Below are 11,966 nucleotides of genomic sequence, written 5' to 3'. Positions count from 1 at the left end.
GTTTCCGGTGGCAGGCACAAGGCTTTTTAAACAAGATGCTGGGGGCCACCTGTCGTCAGAAGCAGCATCTTTTGTCTTCCACTCCAAATTCCGGAGCCAGACGACACCATCCCTCTTGGGGACTTGACCGAGTTGACACCACGATTACTAGTATGCTGTAATTTATGTACATGCATTCACGTAGGCTGTCACACTACCAGGATACTGCCAAGTCTAGATAAGATAAAAATCAAAATAAGTTGTGGGAAAAAATTAATCCTGTTGGACCCTACTGCATCAAATACTTTGCCACGTTTTCAGGCCATGGAGCTCCGTTTTTGAACATCAAACATCAAATACTTTGCTAGCTTTTGACGCCATGGAGCTCCGCTTCGAAAACCAGCATAGGCTTTTTTTGAGGCTTTTCGTAGATTACTATATTAGTTGTTGCAACCGTGCTTCTTGATATTTTATTTTTTATTATTTTTGAATATATTTGTATTAAAATTGTATGATCCATCTATCTTATAAAAAATAACAAAAAGATCAGCTTGTTGGGGAAGGAGTAGTGCTACAAAGAATCATACATTGGTGGAAACTACGAGGTTTGCTTTGACCTGCTATTTTGCAGGTGAGCAACGGTGATATTAATGCGAAATATAAGGAAGTGGCAACCCTAAGAAGGAGGAGTTATCCATTGTGCAAATCTTTGCTATTCAAGTTATTCGTTGAGATGATTGTTTTTAATTTCAAAATAAAAATTAATAATAATAATTATACTTATAAAAATAGTTTTATTATGAGTTATGCCTATTTAGCTCTATTTTTAATAATAAAAGACACTTTTTTTTTGAGGTAACTTTCGAATGATGATTTTTTTGCCTAATAAAAAAAATTAAAATAATAGGTATAAAAATATATTGGTAGAACTATTTTTAATGTAGGGCTCATGTTCTGGCTCGCCTTTTAACTGGCACTGTACAAAGGTGGCTGGTTTGTTTGAGGCTGCTCCTGCTGCCAAACTATTATTGCCTACCAACTCCACTCATTTATAGATGTGACGGAAGGCTATATAGGAACAGAGCATGTTGTTTCTCGATCGTGCATGAGTCATGCTAAATCTCTGCTCTCTCTCCCTTCAATTTCCTCTAGCTTCGATAAGACTTGGCATTTTATGTTTGCACTTGCACGCACTCAGCTTAGTATTTTTTTTTGGGGTAGAACTTGGCTCAGTACTTTAAACATATTTAGATATATTTTGGACTCATTTCATCCATATTTTATATAGTTATATTTGTTTTTCATGCAATTACGTTTAAATGTGTAAGAAGACATGGACCAAACAATAAAACTTAGCTGGGAAATGGAACAGGAGATAGAGTTAGGCATTTCTTTGGCCTTATCTTTTGAATAAATTACTAGACCAAATTATGGTAATCCCTAATCCTTTATAATTTGGTTAAAGAAGAGATAATCATGAATCGACAGTTCTTTCCTAAATCCTCAGCAGCTCGCTATCCTCATATGTTATCCCTATTTGATTAATGAAAATACAGAAAGAAAAAACTTTCCTCAGCAAAATGTAATTTTTCACTGCCAAAGTATGACTGCTCACTAACTCCCTCAATTTATATATGCGATAGAAGCCTATACAAGAATAAGAGAGGATCAGTCATGATTCATGCATGCTGGATCTTCTCTCTTCAATTTTCTCCAGCTTCAGTTTTTTTGTGAGAACTTGGACAAATTCAAACCCAAGTCGCAAATATGAAATGATCCTGTTTGCATCATCTAATAATGCAATATTTGGAGAAGCAAAGTTAGAAAGAGTGTAAATAACAAAATACTAAGAGCACTTGAAGGCGAGAGAGAAATAAAAGAAAAGAAAAAAACATAAGTGAATGCATTTCAGAGACAGAGAGAGAGAGAGGTTTGCTGATCCGCTGTATTTGTTCAGTCAGTAGACTATATCCTTGCAACCGATAGACGCATGAGCTTCTGCACGCCAGCTTCTCTATTTAATTGATCGTTTCAAAGGAATCAAATAGAAATGGTTGACTTGTGGACAGCGAGGGGACTTGCACTCTGTGAGACTCTGAGCAGCGGTCAGGCCGCTAATAACTGAACTGAACCAAGAGACCCCCCCCCCTCTCTCTCTTTCTCTCTTATCGTTACATCTCTACTCGAACTGGATCTCATCAATCAACTAAATTTACTGAGCAGCCACACAGAATTGAATACCAACCCACGTCATTCCTGGCGTTTAATTCCTGCAGTTTCATTTACTTGTTCATGGAAATGAAGAACCCTGAAACAATCACCTTTGATGTTAACTCGAGGAGGAGCAGCAGTACTAGAAGAGAGAGTAAACCAAGCAAAACCCATCCAATTCAGCTGTACAGGAATTCCGACAACTTAATCCTAATCTAGGGACACAGATCGGGCAAAAGAAAGCAAGAAAGAAAACCTTACACGCCAACTTCTAAGCCTAGAACTTCAAATGCTAAGGAGATCAGGTGGTGGTGACCGTGGAGCTGGTTGCTGCTGCTCTTTGCTGGGTGTTTCTGCTGAAGGAACCGGGGCTGGTGCTTCAGATTCTTCATCGTTCGAAGAGTCCTCTCCTGGTTTCGGCGTTGGCCTCGGCAGCTCGGAGAGGATCTGGACGACTTCCCTCATCGTTGGGCGCTCGACACTCTGTTCTTCCACGCACAGCATCGCCACATAGAACACATGCATCACGTCATGAAGCGGCACCGTCGACAGCCTCGGATCCAGGATGTTCGTCACCGCCTCCTTGTTGGAGTCCGTCATCTTTCTCATCCACTGCACGATGTCGACACCATCCCCAAATTCCCCAACAGGCTTCTTTCCGCTTACAAGTTCTAGGAGCACCACTCCAAAGCTGTAGACGTCGCTCTTTTCATCCACCTTCAGAGTGTAGGCGTATTCTGCGTATAGCAAGATTTTTAATCAGCAGAGAGTAGAAACCTTAAAAACCTCATGGCAATCAACAAGTTTTTACTAATTACTGTACATAGCGGCAGAACAGGAAATGAAGGGAGGCAGCAAACTCATTTATTGGGAATTACTAGATCTACTGCATGGCCATAAAACAAAGGTAAGAATAAGATCTTGCATTCGAATTTTTCTATATATCTCGTACCAGAGGCTGGATTAGTTTACGCCATGACAGGACCCGAGCAAAACAGAAACAAACAAGCGACTCTTTTAAAATAGTTTCAGACAGCGCGTGCTTTCTTTGTTCTGAAGTAATCAGAAATGATTGACATGGAGAAAGAATGACGAATATGCGATAAATTCCTCATGAATTAGTTAAAGTTTCTTTCTTTCTTTTCTTTTTAAAAAAGCTGGTTTTCTAGAAGCCGGCTTAGTTATCGTCGCCCATGGGCGAAGAAGGCAGAGGAGTTGGAGCATGCTAAAAGCTTCCATTAAAAAAGCAATCAAGTTTAACTAAGAAACTTAATTAATATAAAGGGTGAAATGAGTAGAACCTGGAGCAATGTATCCATAAGAGCCGGCGATGGCTGACATGCATTCGGAAGTACCGGAGTCCTGCAGGAACTTGGCGAGGCCAAAATCAGCAACATGGGCTTCGAAATTGGAATCCAGGAGGATGTTGTTGGACTTGACATCGCGGTGGAGGATCAAGGGGGAGCAGTCATGGTGGAGATAGCACAGGCCCTTGGCCGCTTCCACGGCAATCTTATACCTTGTGTCCCATTGCAAATGGCCTCCTTTCTTTCCATGGAGAACCTCTCCGAGGCTCCCATTGGGCATATACTCGTAAACTAGAAGATTGGTCTCATGGTTAGAACAGAAGCCCAGCAGTCTTACGATGTGCCGGTGTCGGATCCTCCCAAGCGTTTGAATCTCCGCAGAGAACCCATGGTCATGGGATGATCCCCTGCTCATTGCCGGGAGCCTCTTCACCGCCACCTCTTCACCGTTGCGCATAACGCCCTTGTATACAATTCCAGCGCCTCCTTTCCCGATGATGTTCTCCTCCTTCAGACAATCCAAGACATCGTCGCAGGTGAAATCGAGACGCTGGAAAGCCGTGAACTTCCATGCTCGAGCTTCGCGGGCCTTCTTCAAAGACCGAGCTTTGATAATGGCGGCGATGGCGAAGGCGATGGAACAGAAAAGAAGGCCAATGACAAGCAATAGCTTTAAGGAAGCAGAGAGGGGACCTTTGGAATGAGATGGATGCGAGTCATCGGGAATTCCGGGTCGGCAAGGCCCGAGATAGGGGCCGCAGAGGTCGGGGTTGCCGACGAAGGATGTCTGGTTGAAGTAGCTGAACTGACCGGTGCCCGGGACGAGGCCGGAGAGGTTGTTGTAGGAGAAGTCGACGGCCGTCAGGCTCTGCATTGTCGAAATGGATGTCGGAATCTCCCCTTCAAGATGGTTTCTCGACAGATTAAGGTAATTCAAGATCCTCATTTCGGTAATCTCCACCGGGATCTCGCCGGAGAGATTGTTCCGGCTGAGATCGATGAAAGTTAGGAGCTTGCACTTGCTGGTCTCTGCAGGGATCGGGCAGGAGAAGCGGTTGCCGCTGAAGTCCATCTTGGAGAGCTGCTGCAGCTTCCCGATCTCCGGCGGGATGCAGCCGGAGAACTGGTTCTGGCCGAGGAGGAGCTTCTGGAGGCCGGGGAAGTTGCCGATGGACGACGGGAGAGCGGCAGAGAGGCGGTTGTTAGAGAGGCTTATCTGGCCGAGCGTCGGCGAGCTGGCCTTCTCCGGGAAGCTGCCGTTGAGGAGGTTGTCCTGGAGCTCGACCTGGACGAGGTTGCGCAAGCTGAAGAGGCCAATGGGGATCGATCCGGTGAGGTAGTTCTCCCCCAACCGAATCCGGCTGAGGGATTTACACCGGCCGAGGGATTCCGGGATGGATCCGAAGAGGAAGTTCCCGAGGGCGATCAGGGTTTGGAGCTTGTCGCCGGAGCAGAGATCCGGCGGGAGGGATCCGGTGAGCTTGTTGGAAGAGAGGTCAAGGAGCTGGAGGCGGCCGTTGGTTCCGAGCCGGCGGGGGATCTCGCCGGTGAAGTTGTTCTCCCAGAGCTGGAGCACCTCCAGCTGCGGGAGATCGCCGACGAAGTCCGGGATGGCCCCGTAGAGCTTGTTGCGGAAGAGGTTGAGGAGGGTGAGGTTCTTGAGGTCGGCAAAGGTCGGCGGGATCTCTCCAGCGAGGGCGTTGTTGGAGAGATCCATGGACTTGAGGCTCCGGAGCTTGCCGAGCTCCGGCGTGATCTCGCCGAACAGGCCGTTCACCTGGAGGAAGAGGGTGTCGAGGTTCTGAAGGTTGCCCATCTCCGGCGGGATCTCGCCGGAGAGGCCGCAGTTGGCGGCGTCGAGACGGACGAGAGAGGTGAGGTTGCCGATGGCGGCGGGGAGGCTGCCCTGGTAGCTGTTGAAGTACCCGATGTAGAGCTCGCGGAGGCTGGTGAGGTTGCCAAGCTCCGGCGGGATGGGGCCGCCGAGCTCATTGCCGGAGATGGCGAGGTATTCAATATGCTCCCACCGGCCGTACTCCGGCGGGATGGCGCCGGAAAAGAAGTTGCCGCCGAGGTGGAGGTGGCGGAGGGCAGGAAGGTCGGCGACGTCGACGGGAAGGACGCCGGTGAGGTTGTTGTTGTAGATGTCGAGAACGCGGAGGTTCTTCAGGCTGGAGAGCGCGGAGGGGAAGGTGCCATTGAAGACATTATTGGAGAGATTGAGGTAGCGGAGGCCGGAGAGAAGGGAGAGCTCCGGCGGTATGGGGCCGGAGAGGTTGAGGTTGGAGATGTCGAGGGAGACGACGCGGCCGGCGGCGTCGCAGGCGACGCCGGCCCAGGAGCGGCAGTGATCGGCCGTGGCGTCCCAGCCGGCGAAGGACCCGGAGGGGCTGCCGCTCGCCGCCTTGACGTCGAGGAGGGCGCGGTGCTCCACCGCCGTTACTTCGCCGGCGTCGGCGGCGGCAGAAGGACGGACGGCGGCGAGGAAGAGGAGGAGAAGATAGAGCGATGGCATTTTCTTTGTTTCTTTGCTCAGCCACTTCTTCTGAGTAGGGAGAGAGAGTGCTGGCTTCTTACTCTCCGGTTTCGAGTGCAGAGTGCGGGGAAAGGCGTGGGTTTTTTTATGCCGGCTTTTCGGGTGTCTTTTTGTGTGATTTTTAGGGCTTTTTGCTTTAAGTTGTGTCCTTTCCCCTCACTCACGCTTTTTTATATTTTGTTTTTTTTTTTTATTCGATAGGGGATGGCGTTCGCGGCTGAATTTTTTTAAAAGAAAAATCTTTAAAAGGAAGTTTATTTGATATATGTACGCTCTTTTAATGGTGCATATACTACGCCGGAAGTTAAAAGTACGTCTCAATAAAAAAAAAAAGAAGCGAAAGTATGGAACTTGTGAGGCGAATATTATCACCAGAAGGATAAGATGGCCAAGAGGGTTGATGGGACCATTTACTGCAACATGGCTGAGCTGGCGGGCTGTGAGGGAGGGGGAGAGATTGGAGATGGTTGAATGGGATAAAAGGGAAAGCATCACGGAAGCCACGGCATCCATCTTGTCCCATTCCGTGTGTTAATGATTGGAAAATTTGTTCATGCAATGGTATGGTGAAGTATTTTATTTTCCCGAACGCAGCTCCAGCATGTAATAATTAATAAATTCATACCTAAATTCTTCTGTAATTCATGTATCTTGATATTTGGTACCAGTTTTTTAGAAAAAAATTATTAGATGGACCATATTTATCCTAGATTTATAATAAAAAATAAATTCATCTCATAATTTCATTTTAGGAAGCATATGACTCCAAAAATAAATATAATTTTGAACCAAGACCCAATTTATAATCCATTCTATTATGGTGGATCTCGTCCATCTAATAATTTTGTCCGCTAAAATCTAATAATTTCGTCGGCTAGGGTCTCCTCTACGGTTTGCTCGGCTTAGAGCTATAGCATATAGTGTGGTGGTGGACTACCAGCGGAGATTATAGACTTGATTTTATGGGGTGTTTCACAGCTTGACCCGTGAGTTGGCTTTCCATTCCCTTCCAGGGTTAGGGGCTCATTATTAAATGTGATTAAGAGAAATAATGATGGCTGGTTTTAGGTAATTGAACTTTTGGGATTTTTCAGAAAGTAGGGCTGGCCCAACCCTTAGGTGACTGAGGCAGTTGCCTAAAGTTCCGGCCCAAGGAAGGCCCACCGCAGGAAAGACCTCAAAGACAAAATGGAAAGAAAAACGATTCTTTGTGAGTTCACCTTAGGCCGGCCCACTGTAGGGAAGATCTCAAAAACAAAACGGCCTTAGGCCTTCAAATACATTAGGCCGCTCCTGCCAGAAAGTAGGGAGGTCTTAGGGCTTGCAAATATAGAGTCCCAAGGTTTTCTTATGATCTCCGAGTCTGAGGATGAGGTTTCATCTAAATTAACTCCACAAGCTTTTGGTCATCTTTGTAATGCCAACACATGCACACTCACATTGCTCTGTGAGCCCTGATCATGTATGAGGTGGATATCAAGTAGAGGAGTATGATTGGGATGATGCACATAAAGATGCATTTATAATTGGTCAAAAAATTAGCCAATATGAACCCGACTTGTTTATTAAACAGATTAAAATTTCAAAATGAATCCCACCTGTTTATTAAACAAATAACCATACCCAACCCACATGATTCATTCATTAAACAAGTTAAGTCAGGTTAAATAGATTAAATAGGTTTTTAATGGTTAAATAAATTTAAATAGATTAAAAAGGTCAAGCGGGTAGGTTAAAAAGATCATAAACATGTTAAGCTGGTTTCAAATAAGTTAAATAAATTTTATACAGGTTAAACGGATTGGATGACGATCTGATCCAATTATAAATAGATCAAAGTAGGCTAAATGGATCAAAGATCTAAACCTAAATCCAACTCATTTATTAAATAAATCTAGACGAGTTAAACTATTTATGATTGAAATCTATTTACGTCAAATCCAAATCTGCTTAAAGTGGGCCGTTTGTGGATCAGTTTAATGGATCGGGTCATAAAATGCCACTCTTGCTAACAAGATAGCTAGCTCTTTGGGGTTGGGCTCAACAACCCGCGTCCATCTTAAATGTCGAAAGCCAAAGGATTGACATGTGGGTGGCTCACAATCCAATTTTCGGCTGTGCTGCAGAGGGTTTGAGGCCAATTGGAAAGCATGGTGGTGGAGGCAGCTTCGTCTAACCACTTCATGGCCATGGCTTGGTAACTTATACTATTGTCTATTTGGTTTGTCTTTAGAGTTAAATCATATCTTGCATTGCATGCACCAATCAGGTCATGCACCATGCTAATCAGGTCGTCTCATTCTCGTAGGCCAATCACCAAGAAAAGTATATGATGAATGGGGTCTACAGGAATGAGACTATCTCATTGGTGTGGTGCACACAATGTAGGATATAATTTCTCATTTTTAGAAGCTTGTTTTGAGGTGAAGGAGAATATGACGGTGTTCTAAGGTGGGCCATCCCTCTCGGCACCATTCCTCTTTCCTCCATCCACCAACCATTTCACCGCTCATCGTGGAGGTTGGCTATACCTAAAAGTTGTGCCATGCATATGCATTGTTGCAAGGTCCAATATTCTATTGCTAGCTTGTATCCTTTTTGAAGTCGGCCTCTCATACAACTATTGGTGTACTTATACGTGCACAATATAAATATAGGCAAAATAAAAATATTGATATAAATGTGTGGTAATTCAAGAAAAGATTGAATAAAAATGAAGTCATTCATAAAAAGATAGAGATAGTGCTAATTGAGGACATATTAAAAGGTCGACTTAAATGATTTGGACACGTAAAATGTTGGCTGAGTGGTGCACTAACACGAAGAAAAGATTTAATAGATATAAGGGAAAAAAAGAAGAAGCAGAGATAGACCGAAAGTTATATGGGATGAAATAGTAAAAAAGGACTTAATATTTCTACATTTTTTAGAAAGTACGGCTCTAAATAGAATGGAATTTAGAAAACTTACTCATACATATCAATGACTCTAACTAGTTTGAGATTAAAGCTTATTTTGAGTTGAGTTTGGCCAACATAGGATATGGCGGAATTTTGTTGTGATGGTAATGAATTTTCTACATGCTAGTTGCAAAGCTACATAAAATATTTTTATGGAAAAAGAGAAAGGTACGACCCTTCAATGGGCTATCATACAATTAAATGTCTAACTATGTTTTCTTCTGATTCATTGGGATATCTTACTAACTTTTGTCATTATCTTGATCTTTGTTTTGGTGTAATATATAGCTAAGCAAGCAGTGGAAATGCAGGTGGCTGGTGAAAAAGAGTAGTACCGATGAGGAAGCCATAATTCGTGCAGATGGTTGGTCAAATTTGGCCATTGAAGAAAAGGATCCCTAAGAAGGTGTTCGTCCTCTCTCTCACATGCGCAATAGAAGAGAGCCCTCTTCCTTACATACAGAAAAGCTAGCATGGACGCAAACAATAGAAGTAGGAATGTGACTGCCTCTCGTGAACTCGCAGCCCAACAGTTTAAGCTTTTAGGTAGTTGGTCTGTAATTAATGGTGGCAAATCCAAATCTATTGTATAGCATAATTTTTATTGATCTTTTTTTTTTTTTACCGAGGGAGACGATGGTCATGAAGAATCTAGTAGGGCCGACTAGGATTCAACCATGACGAGAGCATCATACAATTGGGTGAGAAAAATTGTTATAATCCCACGTTGATTAATAAAAGGAATGAAGTTTATTAATTCGAGCTAATTCTCCTCCCAACAGCTTAGATTTTGGACCATGAGTCCAGGATTGTAAGTCCACCTCATTTGGTCTGTTGAGCGAAAAATATAGTTTCATATTCTGTATTTGGCTCAAGTTTCACTTGGTCCCCTCCTACTTTAAAAAGTCTCAAATCAGTCCACATAGCTATATTTTTGTCCCAAATTGGCCATTCAGTCCATAGCCGGCTTTTAGTAAGAGACTCGCATCATTATCATGCGAGCTTTAATTTATATATTTAGGGGCGGCAATTGACTCAGATCAGATTAAAAAATTTCAAATATGCACATGACCTATTTATCAAGCCAGAATTTAAAATATAAATATACCATATTTAATAAACAGGTAATTCGACCCAACTTGCTTAGCCTATTTATTAACTTGCTTAATCTGTCAACATGTTAACTGGTATAATCTATACAACCTATTAACTTATTAACCTATTTAATAAACAAATAACTTGTTTAACCTTCTTAACTCGATCCAATCATTATTAAATAGGTTAAACGGATCAAAGAGTTGAAACTTGAATCTAATTCTATTATTAAACAGTTTAAACGGATAGGCCTATTTATGATCCGAATCTGATTGGCCAAAATTTCAGTCTACTTATTGTAGGTCAAATATGTAAGAAAATATAAAATATATAAATAAATCTACCTCATCCTATAAGCTTAAGCTTTTAGGATAAATGGTGATATTAACATGGTATCAGAGTAGAGGTCCTGAATTTGAACTCTGTCTCCGCACTCTTTAATCTTATTATAAAAAATTTCACATGTTGGGCTCACTCATTGAAAGAAAGTCCGACGCACATGTGAGAAGGAGTGTAAGAAAATATAAAATATATAAATAAATCTACTTCATCTAAGCTTAAGCTTTTAGGACAAGTGGTGATTTCAACGGAACATGAGTCAGATTGGCAGGTTGGGTCATATTCTGTTAATCCATCCCTCCGTCCCACTCCACCGGCCTCATTGAGTCCCATGGTGATCCATGGACGAGGTAAAATTCAGGCAAAGTACCAAAAAAATAGAAACTTATTTTTCCTAAAGTTTTCATTCTCATCAGCGCCACCAATATTACACTGTGGGTCAGGACCAACGAGCCCGGCTTCCTCATCCATGGAGAGAATGACCCGGACGACCCCACTTCCTCATTCCCGTCGTATTCCGCAGCGTCGGCAGAAGCCATTTTGAAACGAAGCCCGGTCACCAGTTCTGGCATCCACTGACAACTCGCCAGGGGAGCGACAATTTCAGGATCTTATTTTCAAATACAAAACGTATGTAAAAAAGTTTGAACAAAAATATAGCATACAAGATCAATTACGTTAATTATGCCATTTTTTAATATAAAAGAGTATAGAAGAGCCCAATTAGTTACAACATTAAAAAAAAAGTGGGGAAAAACTAAATCTCTCTAAGACCAGTTTGTGTCCTCAGGATGGATGCGAGGAGGCTATGGATTATTGAAAGAGAATCATTCAGGAGAGACAAAACATCCATTGGATTATTTGTGGACAATGAATCGACATCGGAATCCCCTTCGATCTATGCCTTAGTGTACTCTTAGTTGCAACAAAGACACAACGAAGTTATATCTCATACTATATGCATAATATAGCTGTGCATGCTGCCAATTATAATTGCTCGTTTCTATGAATTCATTCATTGAATGCTCTTCTCGATACATCGCTATAGGAACAAGCTACTGTGATTATCAACGTGTACGTCCACGTGCGGCACATAGTGCGGTGTATAAAGCATCCAAAGACGATGCTCTAAGATGGCTATCACCAATATATAATTTGTCTATTTATTTTGAATAAGTCATGAATATATATGTTATTAAAAGAATCATGATTAAATCATCTCTATTTATCAAGCACCCATCTCAATGCACTCTAAAAGAACGAGTGGCTATCATTATCGATATGTACATCCATATGGTGCACGCAGTGTAGGGTATAAAGCGTGCCATTCTAAGATGGCTATTACTACCATACAATTCATCTGTTTATTTTGAATAAGTTATGAATATATATATATATATATATATATATATATATATATATATATATATATATATATATATATATATATATATATATATATATATGTTACTAAAAGAATGGTGATTAAAGGATCATCCATTATCTCTTGTATCTACAATCGCCAACAACCATTCAAAT

The 11,966-nt window shown here is 42.5% G+C and overlaps 1 protein-coding gene across 1 annotated transcript; it reads right to left on the bottom strand.

Annotated features, from left to right (window-relative positions):
* Window positions 1-2,212: 2,212 nt before the first annotated feature.
* LOC103705711 (leucine-rich repeat receptor-like serine/threonine-protein kinase BAM1) lies at window positions 2,213-6,127 on the bottom strand. The gene is made up of 2 exons (XM_008789532.3): window positions 3,492-6,127; window positions 2,213-2,927 (listed from the first exon to the last, which is right to left on the bottom strand). Exons 1-2 carry the CDS (start codon window positions 6,010-6,012, stop codon window positions 2,476-2,478), a joined length of 2,973 nt encoding a protein of 990 aa, XP_008787754.2. The 5' UTR covers window positions 6,013-6,127; the 3' UTR covers window positions 2,213-2,475.
* Window positions 6,128-11,966: the final 5,839 nt, after the last annotated feature.

This window comes from Phoenix dactylifera, chromosome 16 (genome assembly GCF_009389715.1).
Source record: "Phoenix dactylifera cultivar Barhee BC4 chromosome 16, palm_55x_up_171113_PBpolish2nd_filt_p, whole genome shotgun sequence".
Lineage (NCBI taxonomy): Eukaryota > Viridiplantae > Streptophyta > Magnoliopsida > Arecales > Arecaceae > Phoenix > Phoenix dactylifera.
Note: the sequence above shows the minus strand (reverse complement) of the source record. Positions and strands in the feature narration are given on the sequence as shown.